The sequence below is a fragment of the Procambarus clarkii genome, chromosome 1, assembly GCF_040958095.1.
Source record: "Procambarus clarkii isolate CNS0578487 chromosome 1, FALCON_Pclarkii_2.0, whole genome shotgun sequence".
In the NCBI taxonomy this organism is placed as follows: Eukaryota; Metazoa; Arthropoda; class Malacostraca; order Decapoda; family Cambaridae; genus Procambarus; species Procambarus clarkii.
This window is the reverse complement of record NC_091150.1, coordinates 50,941,884-50,968,158: the sequence shown is the minus strand read 5'-3', so window position 1 is coordinate 50,968,158 and position 26,275 is coordinate 50,941,884. Positions and strand designations below refer to the sequence as shown.

The window sequence follows — 26,275 nt, the reverse complement described above, 5'->3', positions numbered from 1 at the left end:
GAAGTTGTGTGAATGCTTATGGATAGTTTAAGGACACAGTCGTGTACATGAGTGCGAATAGCTCAGTACATAGTTACAATTACGAGTAGTACAGAAAACTGTGGAAAGCACTTCACTGCAAACCCGGAATACTGAAACGTTCAGAGTAGGACTTGAATGGTATATTGACGATATCCCCATAATTCACCCAAAATTTACTAGTGCAAGCTACTGAACATATGGCCCTGTATGACTAACCATCCTGCGAGATGGGAACATTTTAATATTACTGCTACCTTATTATTATTGTTTCCTATCTTAAATTATTCACTCTGGTGTTGAGAATTCGAGCGTTCAATCCCCGACCGTGCAAGTGATTGGGCACCATTCCTTTCTCCCCTGTCCCATCCCAAATCCTTATCCTGACCCCTTCCTGTGTCATATAGTCATAATTGCTTGGCGCTTTCCCCTGATAGTTCCCTTCCCTTCCCTTCCCTTCCCTTCCCTTCCCTTCCCTTCCCTTCCCTTCCCTTACCTTCCCTTCTGGTGGTTTTTGATGATTATAATCACAATGCACGAAGAGTCTGCCAGTGCAGACTACTGATCACATGGCCCTGTATCACTAACCATCCTGTGTGATGGGGATTTTTAGCATCACGTAGAGCGTACAGCGTCAAGCTTTTGACACTGTACTCCCCTTCATATACCCTATAGTAACTCCGCATATGCAGTTGTACCTAAGTGTGTTAATTAAAACGAATAGATCACATACGCTATGGTGAGCAGACTGACGAGCCTCCAGCGAAGTATCGGGTAGCGCAAGGCATTCTTAATGCTGACTTCCTCCACCTGTTTGTCCACAATGTCACAGAGTTTTTTCTTCAGGTCTTGCTTCGTCACCTCCTGGTTCCCGTTTGTCTTCGCTACCTGATGGATGGGGGTTTTAAGACAAAATTGAACTCAAGTTTTATTGAGAATATAATGGAACTGTACGAGGTGGTCCTTCCCGCTCCTCTGGACCAACTTCTCTAGCACACGCACCACTGACTAAACCACAATGACAAAAATAGTAAAGTAGCTTGATAAGTAATAGTAATATTAATAAGTAATAAGTAATAGTAATAGTAGCTTGAAAGTATCTTGACATCTTCGGAAGTGCATGTGCACAGAACTGCGGACATGACGGGGGATCCCTAGGGTGAAGGTTCGATCCCATCGTACAACCTATTCTAAAACAAACATTACATTTATGTGATTTCGTGGTATAAATTTTGTAGTTACGTCAATATACTTTTCATGAATCTCAAATACATAATAGGTTATTGTTAAAAATACATTCAAGGCAGTTTAAATGTATCATGTTAGGTTTTTCATGATTTTTTTCTATCATATATATATATATATATATATATATATATATATATATATATATATATATATATATATATATATATATATTCACATGTGGTTATGCAGAATAACCACATGTGAAAAATAGAAAATGCTTAACGCGTTTTCGGCTAATTCGCCTTCATCAGAGCAAAGTAGAATCTTTGCTCTGAATCTTGATTCTACTTTGCTCTGATGAAGGCGAATTAGCCGAAAATGCGTTAAGCATTTTCTATTTTTCACATGTGGTTATTCTGCATACTTGGATCAGTGTTTTTGTGATCATTGTTGCATATATATATATATATATATATATATATATATATATATATATATATATATATATATATATATATATGTCGTACCTAGTAGCCAGAACGCACTTCTCAGCCTACTATGCAAGGCCCGATTTGCCTAATAAGCCAAGTTTTCATGAATTAATATATTTTCTCTAATTTTTTTCTTATGAAATGACAAAGCTACTCATTTCATTATGTATGAGGTTAATTTTCTTTTATTGGAGTTAAAATTAACGTAGATATATGACCGAACCTAACCAACCCTACCTAACCTAACCTACCCTATCTTTATAGGTTAGGTTAGGTTAGGTAACGAAAAAAGTTAGGTTAGGTTAGGTTAGGTAGGTTAGGTAGTCGAAAAACAACTAATTCATGAAAACTTGGCTTATTCGGCAAATCGGGCCTTGCATAGTAGGCTGAGAAGTGCGTTCTGGCTATTAGGTACGACATATATATATATATATATATATATATATATATATATATATATATATATATATATATATATATATATATATATATATATATATATATATATATAAGAGTTCTTACATTGTTGTGAAGCCACTAGCACGCTAACCCGTTCTCGCACTTTCCTACAGTCAATATTGACTTATTAAATAAGGGCATATGTGACATACTAATTTATTGTGAATATTTTAGTTTACCTTGAAAAGCTTCATAGAAAACACCGACCTTACCTAACCTTCTTAGTATGTTAAGATAAGCATCTTATTGCTTCGTAATTACAATTATTACTTAACCTATTATAGGTATAGGTTAGGTAATTATTGTAATTACGAAGCAAAAAGATGCTTATCTTAACATACTAAGAAGGTTAGGTAATGTCGGTGTTTTCTATGAAGCTTTTCAAGGTAAACTAAAATATTCACAATATATTAGTATGTCACATATGCACTTATTTAATAAGTCAATATTGACTGTAAGAAAGTGCGAGAACGGGTTGAGCACGCATAACGTTTCGGTCAGGTCCTTAATCCTAAATTTCCCTAGAATATGACCCGGCAAATCGTTTAATAACCAGGTACCCAATCACTGCTGGGTGGCAGGGGCGTACAGTTAAGGATTGGCGCCTAGTCAATCCTTCCCGACCAGGATACGAACCCAGGTCAAATCGCTCGTGAAGTGTAGGGACGAATGTTTTACCACTGCGCCACGGGAACAGGTATTATAACTTGCCCATATAATGGTAAATTATAGAAAATAATAATTAAACCACTGGTAGTTAAAACATGCATATAGAAGCAGTCAAAGCACCTGCTAGAGCCTTGCCTCACATCCATAAAGCAGCTTACCTGCAAGCACCAACTTAATTAATTAACATCTGGAAAGCATTTAATGTTGCAACAGAGAGCATCGAATCTCGTCACTCTTGTTGTTAGAAAATAACTGTCTTGTTGTTCAACCAAGGAGAGACGAGTCACATTGAATTTCAGTAATTTGGTGTATAAATTAATTCCACAAAGATGAAAACCGAGTCCGCTTGCCCTAAGTAAATAATAGAATTGGAAATGTTTTCTCGAAAGACAACTTCGAAATCAGAGCACGAATTACTAGCAAGAACACAACATCAGCAGCAGGGGTTCTGACACACTGGGTAGCATCAGAAGTGCCTTCAGGGGGCATAATCTTTATAAATTAAAAGTTGTTCAATTTGCTTATAAATTTATTTATGAAATGGTTATAGAAAGGGCTGCAACTGGTCCAAGTTTCACCATCACACTCTAAACAGAAAAGGAGAAAAAAATACACAACATATTATGCAACGATTTTTCAACATTTTTAAATAATTTCAGGGAACACATGTGTCAACTAAAATGCTTTCTATAACACTCAGATATTAAAATTATCATATAATAAAGGAATGCTGTGAGTAGTTTTATCAAAAAAGTGTTTAGTGCAATAATATAATTATTCAAAGTTACCCTTCCAAAAATATGCAATATATGATGTTTAGAATTTTTTATAAAATCAACAAATGGACTTTGAACTAAAATGTCTACAATGTACTGTAGAAGCACAAACTCTACATATAAGGTGTAATTTGCATGTAAATTGATTAATAAATGAAAGCTATGAAGTACTTTGAAGTTGTAAATTACTTTCCTGAGTAAAATAAAGATCAAAGTTCGGCCACCTGTAGCTGAGCTTGACTTCGACAGATTTCGTTCATAATTGGCACCCTTGCAGATAGGCATTCATTGAGCAAGGTGTGCAAGTTTCATGCAAATCCCTTGATAACAAACGAAAAAAAATTGGCCAAAAAAAAAGAAGAAAAAAAAAAAAAAAAAAAAAATTACATATAAATATATTGCACATACATATTACAATTATTACAAGAGTTTGTGCTTCTACAGCACATAGTAGACATTTTAGTTGACACATGTGTTCCCTGAGATTATTTGAGAATGTTGAACATTCGTTGCATAATACGTTGTGTATTTTTTTTTCTCCTTTTCTGTTTAGGGTGTGATGGTGAAACTTGGACCAGTTGCAGCCCTTTCTATAACCATTTCATAAATAAATTTATAAGCAAATTGAACAACTTTTAATTTATAAAGATTTTAAAGATTATGCCCCCTTCTGGAACATGTGTAAGGAATCATTTAGAACCGTGTATACCACATATGTAAGACCACTCCTGGAGTACGCGGCCCCAGCGTGGAGCCCGTACCTTGTCAAGCACAAGATGAAGCTGGAAAAAGTTCAGAGGTATGCCACTAGGAAAGTCCCAGAACTAAGAGGCATGAGCTACGAGAAAAGGCTGAGTGAAATACATCTCATGACACTGGAAGACAGAAGAACTTAGGGAGACATAATTATACCCTACAAAATTATCAAAGGAATTGTTAGGGTAGATAAGGATAAACTGTTTAACACGGGTGGTACGCGAACAAGGGGGACACAGGTGGAAACTGAGTACCCAAATGAGCCACAGGGACGTTAGAAAGAACTTTTTCAGTGTCAGAATAGTGAACAGATGAAATGCATTGAAATTGAAATTGAAATAAATTTATTGAGGTAAAATACACACAAAGGGATGAGGTAGCTCAAACTATTTTCACCCAGTTCAGTACAACGTGTTCATACATACATAGACACACATCACAAACAATAAACATTTTACCAAATATTCTGAGAGATAAACGTATACATTTCCTCCTTTACACAAGTAGTATGGTATCAGACGTACACACACACATACATATATGACGTAGGTATACTGTATAGACAGTTTGCAAGAGACATGCAGATAATACAACAAAACATTACAGTCTTGGTACATGGAATGCATTAGGCAGTGATGTGGTGGCGGCTGACTCCATACACAGTTTCAAATATAGATATGATAGAGCGCAGTAGGCTCAGGAATCTACACACCAGTTGAGAGGCAGGGCCAAAGAGCCAGAGTTCAGCCCCCGCAAGCACAACTAGATAAGTACAACTAGGTGAGTACACTCACCTGTAGCAGGATCCTGGCACACTCCGTCACTCGACCCTTGGACAGTAACCATCGTGGCGACTCAGGAACCAACCTTAACATAATGGAGGTAAGTGCACATAAAACACACGCACCTCTGTAACAACACACGCACCTCTGTAACAACACACGCACCTCTGTAACAACACACGCACCTCTGTAACAACACACGTACCTCTGTAACAACACACGTACCTCTGTAACAACACACGCACCTCTGTAACAACACACGCACCTCTATAACAACACACGCACCTCTGTAACAACACACGCACCTCTATAACAACACACGCACCTCTATAACAACACACGCACCTCTGTAACAACACACGCACCTCTATAACAACACACGCACCTCTGTAACAATACACGCACCTCTGTAACAACACACGCACCTCTGTAACAACACACGTTACTATCCATTCGTTCAAATACATGGTTTTGATGTAATGTGAAAATTAAATTACAGTAGAACCATAAATCTTTTCTGGAGACATTCAGACAAGGTGGGGTTACTGAGCTGTAGTTCACTTTAGTCTGTCTGAAGTATTTTATTAAGGCCTGTCGGCCGTCTATCACTCCATCATAGGAGGACGTAATGTATGGGGGGTTTGATAGGGCTGGTAAGAGCCCGACTTGGGTTAGAAGACACATAAAATGCTTTCACTCAGTGTATTACTTTACCAACATTCATGATGCGCTATTAAAGTGTTCACGTTAATAATATGCTAAAATGAATGGCAAATTTTCGTAAATAAGTAAGTGAATGCAACTGAGGACTTTGATCAACAGCTCACAATTATTAATAAATATTCGCTTAGCTTCACTGTTTTAATTTCAAACGTTTTGTAAATTTACTCTTTGTAATACAAATTTTGCGTTGCGTGAAGTAATGACTATTGAAACTGAGCTCAAAAGGTTTTTTTAGTGTTTCCTTATAATAAAGAAAATAGTTATTTTTCAACGAAATATATATCCATGTATGTCGAAAAGTACTTCTTTGCAATGAAGCAAAAACAGTCTTAATAATAGACCAAAACTCATTACTGGAATCATCCTGGTCTCTCACTGGCTTAATATAACGTACGTACTATACATAGACACTAATTAATTATGATAATCAATAAGAAAATTATTTGAGAGATACTGAAACTACATTAGAGAGATTATAAAATTTCCCGATCGATTGAGAGATGATTAATGTAAAAGAAATCCTACACTCAGTCATAACACACGCCCCACAAAAAATAAAGTAAGGATTTAACACATAAAGGAAAAGGAGAACTTACCACAGAAAGGACAAGAAGAAATCAGCACTGGAAGAATTAGGAACACTTACCAAAGGAAGAAAACCAAAAAGATAATTGAAATCTTGAATAATTAACATTCACCGTAAGAACGAAGGAAAAAGAATCTAGCACTGGAGGACTAAAGATCACTCACCGCAGAAAGAGTAAGAATATGATGGGTGGAACGCAGGAGATGAGAGCGAGGTACTGCCAGTGGGGAACCAGAAAAGCCACTAGGGCAGTGAAGCACATTCCGGCCGTCCACGTGCCGTAGTACAAGCCCGTGGTGAGGGCGCGTCTCCTGCTTCCCACTGTCTCCACCACTGCAACCAGCAAGTATAGTATGGTAATCATCGAGTGAAAGCGCTAAGCTAGTATGACTATTTACATATATCTTGCAAGGGATGGACCTGTGCCCAACAACTTGTCCCATCGGGGATCGACTAAGTAGGTTAAATATTTTATCAAAATCGATTTCTGTATACAATGCACATTTTCCCCACGAACCGAGAATCTCCCAACCGATCGGAACATAGCTGTAGCAGTGTACCAGATAGTGTATTCAATGGCTTTCTGTGTTTCCCGTGAAAGCAGCAGCGCCGCCCCCTTCGCGTGTGCTGAGGGTGAGGTATGTACTGGCCAGTGTGGAAGTGCATGAGTAGTCCCTCACCACTTGCTTACCATCCATCCAAGGAAGTACGGTGACCCCATCTGGGCGCTTCTGAGGTTCGTTGGGTGTGAATAAGTGGTTTTCTTTGTGCCGGGCAGCGGGCTGTGGCGAGGCTCCTCCTGATAATATCGTTGACTTCTTCATGTCTTGCAATCTTACCGTGTGATTTACGATATACCAGACCATGACGATCATATTGGTCTGCCATCGCGATTCCGCAGATGCATCTATGTTCAGTGAGGATGGGGGGCGCCAAGGCGAAGGGCAACTCCAATTCGGAGAGCGTCATGATTGAGGCGAGTTCCCAGGGCTGCATTGGGCACAGCAAATAAAAAATCCCCGGCGTGGGGGTGCTGTTACCGCTAGGAGGCGGGCTTTGTTTTCAGCATCTGCATTTTCAAGCATTGTTGTGACAGTCTTTTCCATTATGGGGCTATCCCAGTGGGCCTGCTTATGGTCTTTTGGGGCTTGTGGTCGGGTAGAGGGTGTACAATGGTTTCCCATTGTCTGGCTGCTTCGGTGAACTTTTGATCATGAGTTCTCGCTGTCTCTCTCATACGCTCTGGTAGGATCTGCCCTACTAATTCGTTGGCTGCTGTATATGAGGATAAGAATACTGGAAGTGCTACCTCAGTTGCCTTTCGTATGCCTATCCCCCCAAATCTCACTGGGAGTGTTGCTTGGCCTCACTGACTGTCATCTAAATCTAGGTTGAGCGCCTTCCTGAATATTGACCTGAGGAGCTCATCATATTGACTCACATATTAACTTTTGGGTTGCCAAAAGTGGGTGCACACCTTACAAAGTACGTTAGCCTAGGTAAGGTAAGGCACTTTGTGAAAAGGTAGAGGGCATCATAGGAGTCCAAGTCCCCTATTCTCTCTTCCATCCTTTTTAGATCGTTAAACTCTTTTTCGAGGACTGCAGCAATGGTATTGTGGCCCAGAGGTGCTCCAAGTAGTGTGCTGTCAGTGGGTTTAATGACTGCCCTACAAACACACACCGTAACTGCACCCTATTTTCCGCTTATTACAACTTGTAATAAAGTTGGTAAATCTTGTTATAACATTCTTATGACATATTAGAACGTTGTTACAACTTGTTAGGTATTAAAAGTTGTACGAACGTTGTAGCAACGTGGTAGTTTCGTCGTGTTTGTCGGGTGAGGTTTTTGGTAAAACTGATTTCATTTCATTTCAACTCCAAATTTTAGAGTGCCACCATATTGACTATACGACTGTTTTACAATAAGTGAAAATTGACATAAGCGCTTATAATAAAGACGGAGAGAGTTATAGTTACCAATGACATAGGGTACGAGGCTGTAGCTGAGGTACCCCAGGCCGGCCAGGAACCTGAAGAGCAGGTGGAAGCCCACGTTGGAGATCCAGACCAGCGGTATAGTGAAGACTACGTGGATCGCCAGGGCCACGTACAGGATCACTCGACGCCCGACGCTGAAACATGCAGAATGGTTACACCTACTGGTGACACCCGCTGTCTTGCGTGAGCACAACACAGGCAACACTCATTGTCATGCTAAATCATATCACAGGCAGCACCCATTGTCTTGCTAAATCACACTCTATGTAACACTCATTGTATTGCTAAATGACACCCTATGTAACACTCATTGTATTGCTAAATGACAACCCTATGTAACACTCATTGTATTGCTAAATCACACCCATTGTAACACTCATTGTAGTGCTAAATCACACCCAATGTAACACTCATTGTAGTGATAAATCACACCCTATGTAACACTCATTGTCTTGCTAAATCATACCACAGGCAGCACCCATTGTCTTGCTAAATCACACTCTATGTAACACTCATTGCATTGCTAAATGACACCCTATGTAACACTCATTGTATTGCTAAATCACACCCATTGTAACACTCATTATAGTGCTAAATCACACCCAATGTAACACTCATTGTAGTGATAAATCACACCCTATGTAACACCCATTGTCTTGCTAAATCACACCACAGGCAACACTCATTGTCTTGCTAAAACACACCCTATGTAACACTCATTGTAGTGCTAAATGACACCCTATGTAACACTCATCGTATTGCTAAATCACACCCTATGTAACACCCATTACCTTTCTAAACGTACACGAATTCAACCATTCTGGTATTTACTACATTACTGCCCGTGTGGTACGCTACGTCCAACCCCCGCCCTCCACCCTGCTTACTCATCTCTGCAACATTCAGAATGTCTTCATCGCAACTTGCATCTCTTTGCTGATAAAAGTTGCACCACAACACACACTGTTATATTTGAGGCAGAATTGACAATATAAGTATTTCACATTAGTATCATCAAAAGCATTCTTTCCAGTGTCGAGGAAGGTTAAAACACAGCCTTGGCCGGATGGGTGCACACACACAGCCTTGGCCGGATGGGTGCACACACACAGCCTTGGCCGGATGGGTGCACACACACACAGCCTTGTCCGGATGGGTGCACACACACAGCCTTGGCCGGATGGTTGTAAGCAAGAGCAAGGGACTCACTATTTGTCCCCGATAAACGGTAGTATTAAAGTGCCGAAAGCGTTTCCGGCCATGTTGAGAGCGAGGGCGTGCTGGGAGTAACTCTCCCTCTCACAGAACCACTGGTTGGTGGTGGCCAGAGTCGCCTTGAACTGCGAAGAGTCAAACTCCCATCCACTCCGGCACTCTGCGGAATACAGCTGTTATTCACGTTGTGATACGTAAGTACGTGTGTGTGTGTGTGTGTGTGTGTGTGTGTGGGTGTGTGTGTGTGTGTGTGTGTGGGTGTGTGTGTGTGTGTGTGTGTGTGTGTGTGTGTGTGTACTTAGTGCGTGTATGCGTACAGCACCATTTAAAAATAAAAAGATTAGTGGTTTATTATAGCATATATAGATAGATACTCTTGACACTAGTCAGCCAGGGCCTTCACGACCCTTGGCGTGTGAGGGGTATGGAGAGGAGTTGCTGTCCGGGTTCGAGTCCATCAGGGATCAAGAGTTTTCTGATGTATGTTGGCCTGATGCCCATTCTAGGTGGGGACACTCAAAACCGTTAAATGGCAAGTTTTTTCTCTGAATGCTCTGTGTTCCCTTCTTTGAGGCTGTGGGTCCCTATAATTGCACCATAGGTGGTACCCCTAATATATATATATATATATATATATATATATATATATATATATATATATATATATATATATATATATGATCATATATATATATATATGAAGCTAATTTTTAAAATAATGATTTTTTCTTTCAAAATAGGCTGTACCTTAAATTCCATACAATCTCATTAGCAAAAGTCATCGATAATATAACATTACGGCAAACATACCTTCCGTTTTGTTGCTGAGGAAGAAACTTGCATTTCGTCCCTCGCTGGGAGAGAAGCTGGCACTATCTTCCTCGCTGGGAGAGAAGCCGGCATTATCTCCCTCACTGGGAGAGAAACTGGCATTATCTCCCTCACTGGGAGAGAAGCTGGCACTATCTCCCTCACTAGGTGAGAAGCTTGCGTTACCACTCCACGTTACCTTGTACCTGAGGCAGCTGGAGTACCTTCCGGAACTATTGGACCTGAGAGAGACACTTAAAAATTCACTGACTCTTTGGTGACGGTGATGTGGTTAAAATTATGCTGTGTATTTTTTTTTGAATGATTTTGTAGCCATTATTTGGGATTGTTTCAGAATTATAATTAATATAATATGGGCTATGTGATGACTTATCTGTATCATGCAGAATTAATCCTAAAACACATCTGGGAATTGGTAGAAATTAATATAAGGTACCTCAATATTTTACAATGCTTCTGTTTCTTAAAATGTCTAGCTTTTATATATATATATATATATATATATATATATATATATATATATATATATATATATATATATATATATATATATATATATATATATATATATAATGGAGTGCCTCAAGGCTCTGTCCTGGGATCTCTGTTGTTTATAATATATATAAATGATTTAGATTCAGGTTTGAGTAGCAACATTTGCAAATTTGCCGATGATACAAAAATCAGTAGGGAAATTAACAAGGAAGAAGACTCACTATCACTACAAGTTGATCTAAATAGGGTTTTGACCCTAAATAGGTTCAAATCTTTTGACCCTATTTAGGGTCAAAAGATTGGCAGATGCAGTTTAATGCTGATAAATGAAAAGCTCGGAGGCTAGGTAACGATGATAGTTACAAGATACGAGCTAGATGGTGTTGAGATTGCGAAGTCGGATTGCGAAAGGGATCTGGGAGTTATAATATGTAAGAATTTAAAAGCAAAGGATCAATGCATGAATGTTCGTAATAAGGCAAATAGGACAATAGGATTTATTAATCGAAGTGTTAGTAACAAGACACCTGGTGTGGTTCTTCAGCTATATCTTGCTCTGGTTAGGCCCCATTTAGATTATGCAGTTCAATTTTGGTCGTCGTACTATGGAATGGATATAAATTCACTTGAACGTGACCAGCGTATAATGACAAAGTTAATTCCCCAAATTAGAAATCTTTCATATGAAGAAAGATTAACAAAGCTTAAATTGCATTGACTGGAAAAGCGAGGAGTTAGGGGTGACATGATAGATGTTTACAAGTGGATGAATGGACATAACAAGGGGGGATATTAATATTGTATTAAAAGTATCAACACAAGACAGAACACGAAACAATGGGAATAAATTGGATAAGTTTAGATTTAGGAAAGACTTGGGTAAATACTGGTTCGGTAACAGGGTTGTTGATTTGTGGAACCAATTACCGCGTAACGTGGTGGAGGTGGGGTCCCTCGATTGTTTCAAACGTGGGTTGGACATGCATATGAGTGGGATTGGGTGGTTATATATAGGAGCTGCTTCGTATGGGCCAATAGGCCTCCTGCTGTCCCTTGTTCTTATGTTCTTAAATGGTGTTCACACTTTTATTCCTCTCCTTCAGTTCACAAAAAAAAATCAGAATGGCCTGATAAATCGTGATAAATCATCATTAATATATCACTGCAATGTGACTTCCATTGGGTAGCGGTTAGTTGCCCCGGGATCCTCCCATTTTAAGGCAGGGCCCGTAGCGTAGCGCAACTTATAGAGCGTCTGTAATACCTTTGTTGTGTTTGCGGGGGTTGAGCTCTGGCTCTTTGGTGTCCTATAGTGTGGTCGGGTGTTCGAGGCTCCCACCTGAATGAAATGTTACATCCACAGTAGTGTTCTTAACAGTTTATATGTTAACTGGGGAGAGTGAGGGCCCATAACACGTGCCTGGAGTGAGTGAGGGCCCCTCAACACCTACCTTGGGAGAGTGAGGGCCCACAACACCTGCCTGGGGAGAGTGAGGGCCCTCAACACCTACCTTGGGAGAGTGAGGGCCCCACAACACCTGCCTTGGGAGAGTGAGGGCCCACAATACCTGCCTGGGGAGAGTGAGGGCCCCACAACACCTGCCTGGGGAGAGTGAGGGCCCCACAACACCTGCCTTGGGAGAGTGAGGGCCCACAATACCTGCCTGGGGAGAGTGAGGGCCCACAACACCTGCCTTGGGAGAGTGAGGGCCCCATAACACCTGCCTTGGGAGAGTGAGGGCCCACAACACCTGCCTGGGGAGAGTGAGGGGCCCACAACACCTGCCTTGGGAGAGTGAGGGCCCACAACACCTGCCTGGGGAGAGTGAGGGCCCACAACACCTGCCTGGGGAGAGTGAGGGCCCACAACACCTGCCTGGGGAGAGTGAGGGCCCACAACACCTGCCTGGGGAGAGTGAGGGGCCCACAACACCTGCCTGGGGAGAGTGAGGGGCCACAACACCTGCCTGGGGAGAGTGAGGGGCCACAACACCTGCCTTGGGAGAGTGAGGGCCCACAACACCTGCCTGGGGAGAGTGAGGGCCCACAACACCTGCCTGGGGAGAGTGAGGGGTCACAACACACTCCCAGTTTCAACGTGGGAACAAGAAGTCAGAAGAATACACATATCTGAATACACGGAGGTACAGTCACATATGAGTGTGAGTTACATAGAGCCCACCCCATATTCCTGGAGACATTGAAGACACACCTGACATTCATGAGGAGAATGAGTGCACTACATAATATGCCTGACCAGTGAGGCCAATCATGCCCGAGGACAATTAGGAATCACTCATCATACCTGGGAATGGTCAGAGCCCGCCACTCGTCCGTGGACATTCCTGTGGTCTCGCGGCCCGGGACATGACACCAGTGGTCCGGAACTACCACTTGGAATAACAGCTGATTCATCTGTAAATATAAAAATTGGCAATTAATTGTCTTTATCACTTTATGAAGGGAGCCACAACACCCTACCCCTGTCTCCCTGTCCTCCCTTACCATTCCCCCCTCCCCTGTCCCCTCGTCCTCCTCACCATTGCCCTCTTCCCCGTTTCCTCGTCCTCCCCAGCATCTACCACACCTGTCCCGTCTTCTTCCCCAACATTCCCCACTCCCTCGTCCGATGCATTCCCAAATAATCTGATGTTCCCATCAGAAAATTAGGAACATCAAAAGGATCTGATGTTCCCATCACTGAAATATAAGAAAAACAGTTAAAAAAAAACGAAATGTAAAACAATTAAAAAATAAAAAAATAAACTATGCACACGAAATGAACGGTATGGTAAACTTCTCAGCTCAATTCCAACGCAATGTCACACAAAAAAATTAAATCAAAATGAAAATAAATCGAAATCTATGAAAACTCAATTTATCAATGAAATCGGAAATACTGAAAGCGAATCGTAACATATTTATTGTATTGTGTGTTGCTCTTAGGTGCAACAGATGGCGCTGCTTTAAAAAAAAAATTATATTTTTACCTGTCATAGGTGTGGCATGTATACTTATACTCACGAAATGAGCAGTATGGTAAACAACACAGCTCAATTCCCAAGCAATGTCACACCAAATAATTTAATAAAAATAAAAATAAATCGAAATCTATGAATATTTAATTTGTCAATGCATTCGGAAACATTGATATGGAATCATAACATATTTAGGATAGCGTGTGTTGCTCATACGTGCATAAGATGGCGATGTTTCTTAATAACAAATGTTTTTACCTGTCACAGGTGTCGTATCTATATGTATACTTACGAAATGAACGGTATCGTAAACAACTCAGCTCAATTCCAATGCAATGTCACACAAAATAATTAAATAAAAATAAAAATAAATAAATCTATGAAAATTCCATATATCAATGCAATCAGAAACATTGAAATGCAATCGTAACATATTTAGTATAGCGTGTGTTGCTATTGCGTGCAACAGATGGCGCTGTTTTTCAGAAAAAGCATGTTTATACCTGTCACAGGTGTTGCATCTATATAGTAGGTACATAAAAACACACGCGTATTCGAATAGAACGTTGTGTCCAAATTTCAAAGCAGTCAGTGAAGAACTTTTGGAGATTACAGCATGTGTTGTTCTTACATCCAACAGATGGCGCTGTTTTTTTAAAAAAAAGCATGTTTTTTCCTGTCACAGGTGAGGCAAGTATATAGTAGGCATAAAAAAACACGTGCCTATTCGAATGTAACGTTGTGAAAAAAATTTAAAGCAATCGGTAGAGGTTTCGAAGATCTCCTTCACATGAAAAACAAATGAAAAACATAGTTTTTCAAAAAAGCATGTTTTTTCACTATATCTATATAGTATGTATATAAAAACTTGAGCGGATGCGAATGGAACGTTATGTGAAAATTTCAAAGCAATCGGTGAAGAACATTCGGAGATTAGCGATTTTGAACAAACGAACATTTTCATTTATATTTATATAGATAGACAGATAGATATAGGAAGGGGGTACCACGTCTGGTTGAGTTTATAAAGACCGTAGACCTCGAAGAAGACAATGTGCAGCATCCAGGGGAGCCATGTGGGGCACCCGCATACACTTATACATTGTCTTCTCCTACCACCGCCTATATATATATATATATATATATATATATATATATATATTAGTATATTTTGGTAGCAGTCTTTCCTGTAGACATATATTATTAAATATGACCGAAAAAGTAAGATTAATAATTCTAACACGAATTTTCTCAATCTTTCGTACATTTCGTTTCACTGTTGGAGGTAAATCAAAAATCAATTCTCCAAAATTCATTTTTATTTCTAGTCTGACGCGACACGAGCGCGTTTCGTAAAACTTCTTACATTTTCAAAGACTTTAGTTCACAAATACACAACTGAATAGAACTTACGCATCTCCGATTTTATATCTACATTTGAGTGAGGTGGAAGGGGTGATGTGGCATTAACACAAGACAGAACAAGATGTGGTATTAATAGGGTATTAATTTCATCAACACAAGACAGAACAAGAGTATTAATAGGGTATTAATTTCATCAACACAAGACAGAACACGAAACAATGGATATTGAATAGAAGTGTTTGTAGAAAGCCTATTGGTCCATATTTCTTGATGCTTCTATATTGGAGCAGAGTCTTGAGGTGGGTAGAATATAGTTGTGCAATAATTGGCTGTTGATTGCTGGTGTTGACTTCTTGATGTGTAGTGCCTCGCAAACGTCAAGCCGCCTGCTATCGCTGTATCTATCGATGATTTCTGTGTTGTTTACTAGGATTTCTCTGGCGATGGTTTGGTTGTGGGAAGAGATTATATGTTCCTTAATGGAGCCCTGTTGCTTATGCATCGTTAAACGCCTAGAAAGAGATGTTGTTGTCTTGCCTATATACTGGGTTTTTTGGAGCTTACAGTCCCCAAGAGGGCATTTGAAGGCATAGACGACGTTAGTCTCTTTTAAAGCGTTCTGTTTTGTGTCTGGAGAGTTTCTCATGAGTAGGCTGGCCGTTTTTTTGGTTTTATAGTAAATCGTTAGTTGTATCCGCTGATGTATCCTATTAATACCATATCTTGTTCTGTCTTGTGTTAATGCCACATCACCCCTTCCACCTCACTCAAATGTAGATATAAAATCGGAGATGCGTAAGTTCTATTCAGTTGTGTATTTGTGAACTAAAGTCTTTGAAAATGTAATAAGTTTTACGAAACGCGCTCGTGTCGCGTCAGACTAGAAATAAAAATGAATTTTGGAGAATTGATTTTTGATTTACCTCCAACAGTGAAACGAAATGTACGAAAGATTGAGAAAATTCGTGTTAGAATTATTAATCTTACTTTTTCGGTCATATTTAATAATATATATATATATATTTATATATATATATATATATATATATATATATATATATATATATATATATATATATATATATATATATATATATATATATATATTGTATTTTGTCAATTTATTTTATTTAAAACTTCATTACACCAAAAGGGTTACAACATTGGTTACATGCAAGGTACAAGGCTAGTTGTCACAGGTTTTAGAACTCCTCCAGTTCCTCAGATGGCGGGCAGGAACCAAGGATGCATTGTGCATTTCCTCTTTGGATTGCCACACTTAGGTGCTAGAAGAGGAAACTGGCGGCTCTAGCGTCTCTAGTGGTTTCAATAACTTTAGAACCCAGTTCCTTAAAAAACTAGCAGCACTTTTACCCAAGGCACCAAGTGTCTCTGAGGCAATGGGGACAAAATTGTAGTAGTGATCAAGATCGCTATATTTACGAGACGTGGCTGCTTCCCGGTGATTTGCAGCATCGTCTGCCTGTGCAATACAGAAGTCAAAATAGACGTTTACTAAAGTTGAAACGCACGTGTTGTTCCATACCAACTTTCTACCATACTTCCAGCGGTTCACTGTTATCCCGTATGGGCAACCGGCAGGCTCGTCAGATTTGCGGGGCATTAGGAAACGAGGTTCTCTCTGCTGGACAGCTCATTGTGGTAAGGCTCCTATTAATAATGTTATTTACCTCGCTGTGTCTTGCATGCCATCCTCCTGTGCTTTGGCAGAGAAGGTCATGTCGGCGGTACCTGTCTGCCACTGTCTCGCCGCAATTACAACTATATTCGGTGTAGATTGGGGCAGCAAGGAGGAGGGCCAAAGCAATTCAGAAAGCCTGCGGTGTGAGACTCGTACCGATTGCTGACATTGGGGTTGCTAACAAGAAGTCACCTACATGGGGATCTGCTACAGCTCTAAGTCAGTCAATGTCATGTGGTGTTATTGCAGCTTCTAAGCGTATTGCAGTTGCTCGGTATATATATATTATTAGTATATTTTGGTAGAAGTTTTTCTTGTAAACGTATGTTGTTGAATATGACCGAAAGGGTAAGACTAGTGATTGTAACATGAATCTTCGCATTATTTCTTATGTTTTTCTTCACTGATGAGGGAAGTTGAAAAATTAACACTCCACAGTTCATTTTTATAATTTACTATGGTCTGTCGCCTACTGATGCATTTCGCAAGGCTTTCCTTACATTTTCAAAGATAAATTTACAATGCTGTTGTTGTTTTAGATTTAGCTACTCAGAACGAAATGTCCATGTAGCACGGGCTATAATGAGCTTGTAAAAGGTTCACAATGCTTTAGCAAGAGCTCATATTGTCTTGAGGTGAGGTGGTACAAGACGTGATGAAGGTGAACAAGTGGATGAATGGATTTTAGTAGGCTATTACATGCATGAGCATAAGCAGCTCATGTTCTTGCTTCTAATGTCTCTGTGTTGGTTCGGGGTCTTGAAGGGGTAGAATGTAATGATGTGTTAACTGGTTGTTGATTGCTGGTCTTTACTTCTTGATATGTAGGACCTCACAGATGTCCAGTCTTCCGTTATCGTTATACTTGTCGATTATTTCAATGTTGCGTGTTAAGAAGTCTCTGGTGATGGTCTGGTTATGTGACGAGATTATATGCTCCTAGATGGAGCCTTGTTGCTTGTGCATTGTTAATCGCCTAGAGAGAGCTCTTGCTAGAGTAGTGTAAATTTGTCTTTGAAAATGTAAGGCGCACCTAGGGAAATGCATCCCCTAGGCATCAGACCATTATAAATTGTGAAAATTAACTTTGGAGAGCTAATTTTTCAACTTCCCTCGTCAGTGAAAAAATAACATAAGAAATATTGAGAAGATTCATGTTGGAATGAATATTCTTTCCCTTTCGGACATATTCAACAACATATGTTTACAGTGCCACATGAAAGACTGAGTAAAAGGATAGAGCTCACGGTATTGGGAGTGCTATATTAAGTTGGATTAGGGCATGGCAATACCAAAGGAAACAAAGAGTTAGTATAAATAGGGTTAAGTCAAAGCGGAAAAATGTTGTAAGTGGAGCGCCTCAAAGCTCTGTCCTGGGACCTCTGTTATTCATAATATATATATATATATACATATATATATATATATATATATATATATATATATATATATATATATATATATATATATATATATATATATATATATATATATATATATAAATGTTTTAGATTCAGATTTGAGCAGCAATATTTGCAAATTTGCTGATAATACAAAAATCGGGAGGGAAATAAATATGGATAAAGACTCACTGTCACTTAAAGAGATAATGGAATTAATAAGGTATTAGTGAGGTAAATGTGCATCATTGATCCTACTCTAAATGCCTTCTAACTGATAAATTAAAATTGTATCTAAATTATACAAACCACTGCTAATATTGAAATTACATGACTTTGTAATCTGTATTAACGCAGATTCAATAATGTTCCTATTGAAAATAGTTTTACAATTCGTTATTAGAGAAGCCCTCTCCCAATAAATTTGGTGAAAACTTGTTACGTAACTGCTAACCTGTCCTCTTCCCCCCCAACATAGATTTGTTTGGCTAAAGGCATAATATTAAGTTCCTCTTTAGTAACTACAGAGATAAAATAGTTATTTAAAATAGTACTCATCTCTTCGCCATTGTCAGTAATGAGAGAGAGAGAGAGAGAGAGAGAGAGAGAGAGAGAGAGAGAGAGAGAGAGAGAGAGAGAGAGAGAGAGAGAGAGAGAGAGAGAGAGAGACAGAGACAGACAGAGAGACAGAGAAAGAGAGAGAGAGAGAGAGAGAGAGAGAGAGAGAGAGAGAGAGAGAGAGAGAGAGAGAGAGAGAGAGAGAGAGAGAGAGAGAGAGAGAGAGAGAGAGAGAGGTGATAATCAAGCAATCCCGGTTACCCCTCTCCATGGGGGATGATTATTATATATACAATCACCAACCATAAAAGCACTGAAGAAGCCGCTTGGGAAGAGTAAGATGAAGATGGCGAACTTCTGGTAGCGACCGAAGGAGCCGATCTGCTCCAGTACGTCATCAAACTCAAACGCCATGAAAGTCTCCTCTTATCGGCTGTGTCCGACTCGTTGTACCTGGAATACAATAGCCATGAGAGTTTCCTCTTACTCTGTTTTGTCCGACCGACTCGTTGAACCTGTTACACAACATAAGAACATAAGAATGAAGGTAACGGCCAAAAGGAAACAAAGGAGGAGACCAGTATTCGAAAGTCTTCGCCATGGAATGTTTTAAGAAGACTCTGGCAACGCCTCCTACAGGTGTCCTAAAAACTTACAACTCATACGCCGTGCTGGAAGACGAGTGCGGTAGGGAGCCTGCAGTTTGCTTGAAAGGCCAGGCAACGAAGGGAGTGCAAGTCCCTCAAGGTTCTCACAAAGTAAAAGAAGTTGCTAAGAAAACGTTGGTTGTGCGAGATTCCCAGGTGAGGTATATGAATAGAGCTTTCTGTGCCAGAGATAGGGGGGGGGGTGGAGAACAGGTTAAGGGTTTGCTCTCCGGGAGCAGGAATTGGTGATATTGTTAACAACATGAATATTATTATGGCTGGAAAGGGTAACAAATCCATTATTTGTATCAGTGCAGGTGAAATGATGTAGGAGAGAGGAACTGATACAAGTTCCCCCCACCCCACCAACACATACTTATATTGCCTCCTTTCTCCATATTAATTCCCATACCACTATCTGATAACAGGTTAAACCCAAACAAACTCCTCCAACCACAGATTCCAACGAGTTAGCAACAGCAACAACCCCAGCCCTGGATAAGTGCATCCCATTTCGAGCATACATGTATGTCATTCCTTCCATAGAAGTGTTCCCAGTTATCAATGAATGATATTGCATTTGATTTGCAATATTATGTCCAGTCGGCAATTGACACTAAGTTCCCTCGACAACCATTCATTTCCAACTCCCTTTCTTGGTAGAATGCCACATATGATCGGGATTCCTCCCTTGCTCCTAACTAATTCTATGGCTTTCTTAAACCTCTGTATCAGTGCCTCACTCCTAACTTGTCCTACATCATTTCCACCTGCACTGATACAAATATTGGGTTTGTTCCCATTTTCAGCCATATTATCATTCTTATTGCTAAAAATATCACCAATTCCTGCTCCCGGGCATTCAAACTCTTAACCTGTTCCCCCTATCTCTGGCACAAAAAGTTCTATCCATTTACCTCACCTGGGAATCTCCCACAACCAAAATTTGCTTAGCTACTTCCTATCGTATGAGCACCTTGAGGGACCTGTGCTCCCTTTGATGCCTTGCCTTTCGAGCGAACTGCAAGCTCCCTACAGCACTGGTGTTCCAGCACGGCGAATGAGTTGGAAGTTTTTTAGGACATCTGTAGGCGGCCTTGCCAGAGTCTTCTTAAGACCCCTGTCCTTCGCGACATTCCAAGGCGAAGACTTTATAATACTGCTCTCCTCCTTTGTTTCCTCCTGACGTTGTTTCAGTTGTCGTAGCTCCTCCCGCAGGGACTCCCACTCTGACCTCAGAGCTCCACATAGCTCCCACACTAGCACCAGTTCACTCACTAAACCTTCTATCTTTAGAATCATGATACAATCGGAACTCCAGCTAACACGCCCTTTCAATTACCGCGGAACCAATTTGTTGAACCAATTACCACGTAACATAATAGAAGTAGATGCCTTGATTGTTTCAAGTGTAGGATTGACATATATATGAATGAAATTGGGTGGATATAAGAACATAAGAATGAAGGTAAATGCAGAAGGCCTATTGGCCCATATGAGGCACTTCCAATATATATCCACAAAATCTGATTCATATATGTCTAACCTCATTCATACGTATATTGCCATGCAACAGGCATTCGCATATGTGATTGCACAAAACACTTAAAATGCAACAACAGACACACAGACTCAAAAGCAGCACTTCAGATATTGAGAAAAAGCAGTGGAAAGACAACGTGGAAATAAGTAACACAATTTTGTATCTAAGAGCAGTAGCTAAAGGCAAAGGACTTGACTTCACCGTAAATTGGGTCACATCGCATATTGGAATCCCTTTAAATGAGAAGGCCGATGAAACTGCTAAATTGGCAACTCGTCAATCAACAAAAGAATCGAGCATATAGTAGAGTACATAAAAAAAATCATCACCAAAAAACTCGCACACTTCAACAAAGCCCATCAACAAAAGAGAGTAGTAGAAGGTTCACCCTCTGCAATATGGTATCTTCAGGCCACCAAGTTAGAATATCCCGAAATGAATCCACATGAAAATAGCGGTTCGGTTATATAGACTACGTCTAGGTTACAGATGCAGCTGGGAAATTAGTGAACCCAGACAGAGAAAATGCATCTTCTGTCAAACAATCACAGAAAAACCACTACTTCACTATCTCATGAAATGTGAAGCAACCAACGACCATAGAGGAGATTTAAGAGTCTCTGAATCATGCAGTAACCACCCTGAAGCCATCAACACAGCCACTCTTCTGGTCAAAAAAGGTGTACAGCAGCCGGACACCCTCATAAATACTGTCAAGCAGTATCCTCCCCCGCGATAGCAGCCACATAGTAATGATTGACGATTTAAATGCGAGCACAGCACTATATATATATATATATATATATATATATATATATATATATATATATATATATATATATATATATATATATATATATACATATATATATATATACATATATATATATATATATACATATATATATATATACATATATATATATATATATATATATACATATATATATATATATATATATATATATATATATATATATATATATATATATATATATATATATATATATATATGTCGTACCTAGTAGCCAGAACGCACTTCTCAGCCTACTATGCAAGGCCCGATTTGCCTAATAAGCCAAGTTTTCATGAATTAATTGTTTTTCGACAACCTAACCTACCTAACCTAACCTAACCTAACTTTTTCGGCTACCTAACCTAACCTAACCTATAAAGATAGGTTAGGTTAGGTTAGGTAGGGTTGGTTAGGTTCGGTCATATATCTACGTTAATTTTAACACCAATAAAAAAAAATTGACCTCATACACAATGAAAAGGGTAGCTTTATCATTTCATAAGAAAAAAATTATTGAAAATATATTAATTCAGGAAAACTTGGCTTATTAGGCAAATCGGGCCTTGCATAGTAGGCTGAGAAGTGCGTTCTGGCTACTAGGTACGACATATATATATATATATATATTTTTCATTGAATATGACCGCATATTCTGTATTTATTATTTTCTGGTTTAGGGCTTCTATCCCTCTAACTATTTTCTTTGCATCAGGGCTTAATTGAAATAGGAGTTCTCCAAAACTCATTTTCGTACTTTTAAGGTGAAGAAAAGAAGTGATTTACTATAGAGTGTATTACACTTATTTGTATAATTTGCACGACGTTTCGAACCTCCATGGTTCATTCTCAAGTGAACAGATCTTACAATACTAGTTGATTTTATACCCGCATTAGGTCAGGTGATAATACAATGAAGGTGAAAACATGGGGGGATACATAAGGGATAAACATAGGGGCTGCAGAAGGCTTATTGGCCCATACGAGGCATCTCCTATCTAAACACAAAGATTAATCCAGTGTAATTGGCCTGTTATGTTGGACATTGTCTTCTGTGTTGGCATCGATATGTTCTTGTCTTGTCCTTACTCTCATGGTGGGTAGAGTAAATAGTTCCGTGATTTGGGTGTTCATGGTAGGTCGCTCTATTCTTATGTGAATTGCCTCAAGAATTTGTAATCTTCTTGAATCTTGGGTTTTGTCTATTATGCAAGTATTCTTGTTCAACATTTCTCTTGTTAGAGTAATGTCATGGGCTTGTCTCATGTGATTCCTAGGGGCACCAGATTGAAGATGGCATGTCAAACGCCTCGTCAGCTTGGTCGACGTCATACCTATGTACTTACATTGAAGGTTACATCCTTCGTGGGGGCAAGTGTACATGTATACAACACTTGACTGCTGTAGAGGGTTCTCCGTCGGCTTCGGGCTGTTTTTGATAAAGAGTTCGGAAGTCTTCTTGGTTTTGTAGAATATTATCAGGTTTATGTTTTGGTTAGGAGTAGTGCTTTTTACTCCTTTACGGATTATTTCTTTCATTATTCTTTCCTCTTTTATATGTTCACTGTGCATGGTTGATTTGTAATATAATTTTATTGGGGGTGTTGTGGTTTCTGTTCTAGGTTCTGAATTATACCAACGGTCCAAGTGTCTTCTTATAGCAGCGTTTATTTCCGCGTTGCTATATCCGTTGTTCACCAATACCTGAGTTACTCTTTCAAACTCTCTACTCACGTTGCTCCATTCAGAGCAGTGGGTAAGCGCTCGACGAATATAAGCATTGAGAACACTGGCTTTGTATCTTTGGGGGCACTCACTTCTACCGTTCAGGCATAATCCTATGTTGGTGGGCTTGGTATATACGTTGGTGCTTAAAGAGGTTCCTGTTTTTGTTATTAGTACATCCAAGAATGGCAGACTGTTATTTTCACTATTTAGAGGGATAGAAGCCCTAAACCAGAAAATAATAAATACAGAATATGCGGTCATATTCAATGAAACATGTTTGAAAGAAAACCTGCTGCCAGTATACACCAATATATATATATATATATATATATATATATATATATATATATATATATATATATATATATATATATATATATATATATATAAATCTTTTTATTCACTTGTGGCAAGGCTCGGGCTTGTACTTACAGATTTGACAGTAAGGTCTGGTGTGTAACCGACCTTCCGAGGTAGGCGTAAAATTCTTACTGCTGAGCTAACCGCTAAGCTGTGACTGCGCGGAGACTCGTGCAACTGCCTTAACTACACCCACAACACTGCCAGCTCGGTCGCAACAGAGCTGGCAGTTGCTCGCCATAAGTTTAATGTTAAGATATGTTTATTTTCTTATGATTTATTTTGGTCCGGCAGGAATGCACTTGGCGCATCCATGACATCATTCCCGTCGACAACACTTTGAAGATTACGTGAGCAAGTGTGACCAACGAGAGGAAACGTGTTGGACCACTCGTCGTGGAGGGTGTTGCGGCCACTCACTTGCTATATTTACATCCCGGGCGGGACAACAATGTTCTTGGCTCGTTATCAATCACCTAACAAACACAGACACAACCTGGCATATACCACGAGGGCCAACATTAGAACGGCCTTTAGAAACTATGTAAGAAATCATTCAGAACCTTGTCACACACATGACCTTGACTGAAACGTATTTCAGACCAATTCTGGAGTATGCAGCTCCAGCATGGAGTCCATATCTTTTTCAGCATAAGGCTAAATTGGAGAAGGTTCAGAGGTTTGCCACCAGACTAATGCCCAAACTGAGGGAGATATGAGTTATGAGGAGAGACTGAGGGAATTAAACCTCACGTCACTGGAAGACAGAAGAATTAGGGGGAAGGGGGACTCGTCGTCAAATGAAAGATTCTCAACGGAACTGATCGGACAGACAAAGACAGTTTATATAACACAAGGGGGCAAACGCACTAGGGGAGACAGGTGGAAATTGAGTGCCCAAATGAGCCATAGACACGTTAGAAAGAATTTGTTTAGTGTCAGAGTAGTTAACAAATGATATGTATCAGGCAGTGATGTGGTGGAGGCAGACTCCAAACACAGTTTCAAGTGTAGATATGATAGAGCCCAGTAGGCTCAGGAACCTGTACACCAGTTGATTGACAGTTGTGGGAACCGACCTGTGAGATTTATATTTATTTAATTTATATGAATTTATATAGAATTCATATTTACGTTAATTTATATATTTCGATAGCAATTTGTATGATGTTAAGTGGACTGTATTTCTGTAATAATCTCACAAATCGATCCACTACACATTAGGGGGATTTATATTGAATTTATATATATGCAGCCAATCAAACTACAGTATTAAACTACATATATTAGTATACATTGAGGAGGTTCCTTATCTTATTACACAGCAGGCTTAGTCCACCAGATATAACTAGGATGTAGACACCAAATTTCCTCGTGTGAGGCAACTTCCGTCACCCAGCAACTGATACACAAACTTGCTTCCTCTTCTTAACCTGTCAAAAGGGCGCTAGCTAAAAGCCAGAATCCTAATATATGACAGCTATATCAGAGAAAACACTGTATAATGAATCATAAAGACCAAGGCTTAATTACCTTTTTTTAAGAGGCTTTTCGCATTCTAACCTGTCCGCCCTATCTACTGACATTAATGGCCAAAAATGATTAGATAAACGAGTTTCGGTAGAACACTTTCCTTGATTATGTTGACAGCGTGTTGATGATGGAAGACCTTTGGTTTCCATAACACTTCGTCCAAGAGAAATTAACAGAAGCCGAATTTGCTCCCTGCGCCTCGGGTCTAACAACAATGGCTGACCACTCCCTCCTCACTACTGATGCTACTGGCCTACATTGTCCAGATATAGTAACTGATAGAAGGGTCACATTTACTTTATTTTGATTCTGATAATTAAGTTAATTAAAATGAGATGTTTTTACGATGGTAAAGTCCAAAGACTAATATATTTACGAATAATTCCCACCATAATAGGTGGTGAATTTATAATAGTATGCGGCAATGATATCCCGTTTTCTATTGACGGAAAATTCTACTACAAGCTACACTTTCTATGGGTTAACTTGTGTATACAATGCAGCAATATTATCTGCAATTGCATGATATTAGTAATTGGTGTCGGATTTTCCGACAACAGTTGAAAGACGGGACCAAAGAGCCGAAACTAAACCCTCGCAAGCACAACTAAGTGAGTTCACAGACACAATTTGCTCTGATTTTTTTATTTATATATATATACACCTAGCCCTGAAC

General features: G+C 39.5%; 1 protein-coding gene across 3 annotated transcripts in view; it reads right to left on the bottom strand.

The window, feature by feature from the left end:
• LOC123747926 (solute carrier family 22 member 1) overlaps positions 1-26,275 on the bottom strand; it is a 55,874-nt gene that overhangs the window by 6,992 nt on the left and 22,607 nt on the right. For 2 of the 3 annotated variants that reach the window (XM_069310376.1, XM_069310268.1), the window contains exons 2-9: positions 19,299-19,448; positions 13,298-13,407; positions 10,477-10,718; positions 9,661-9,826; positions 8,431-8,585; positions 6,613-6,781; positions 5,152-5,224; positions 752-906 (exon numbers count right to left, since the gene is read on the bottom strand). In XM_069310376.1, the coding sequence (XP_069166477.1) occupies positions 752-906; positions 5,152-5,224; positions 6,613-6,781; positions 8,431-8,585; positions 9,661-9,826; positions 10,477-10,718; positions 13,298-13,407; positions 19,299-19,409 (1,181 nt within the window). In that variant the 5' untranslated portion in view covers positions 19,410-19,448. Of the gene's footprint in view, positions 1-751; positions 907-5,151; positions 5,225-6,612; positions 6,782-8,430; positions 8,586-9,660; positions 9,827-10,476; positions 10,719-13,297; positions 13,408-19,298; positions 19,449-24,138; positions 24,382-26,275 lie in introns of those variants that run through there. The other variant, XM_069310324.1, reaches the window with a different exon arrangement.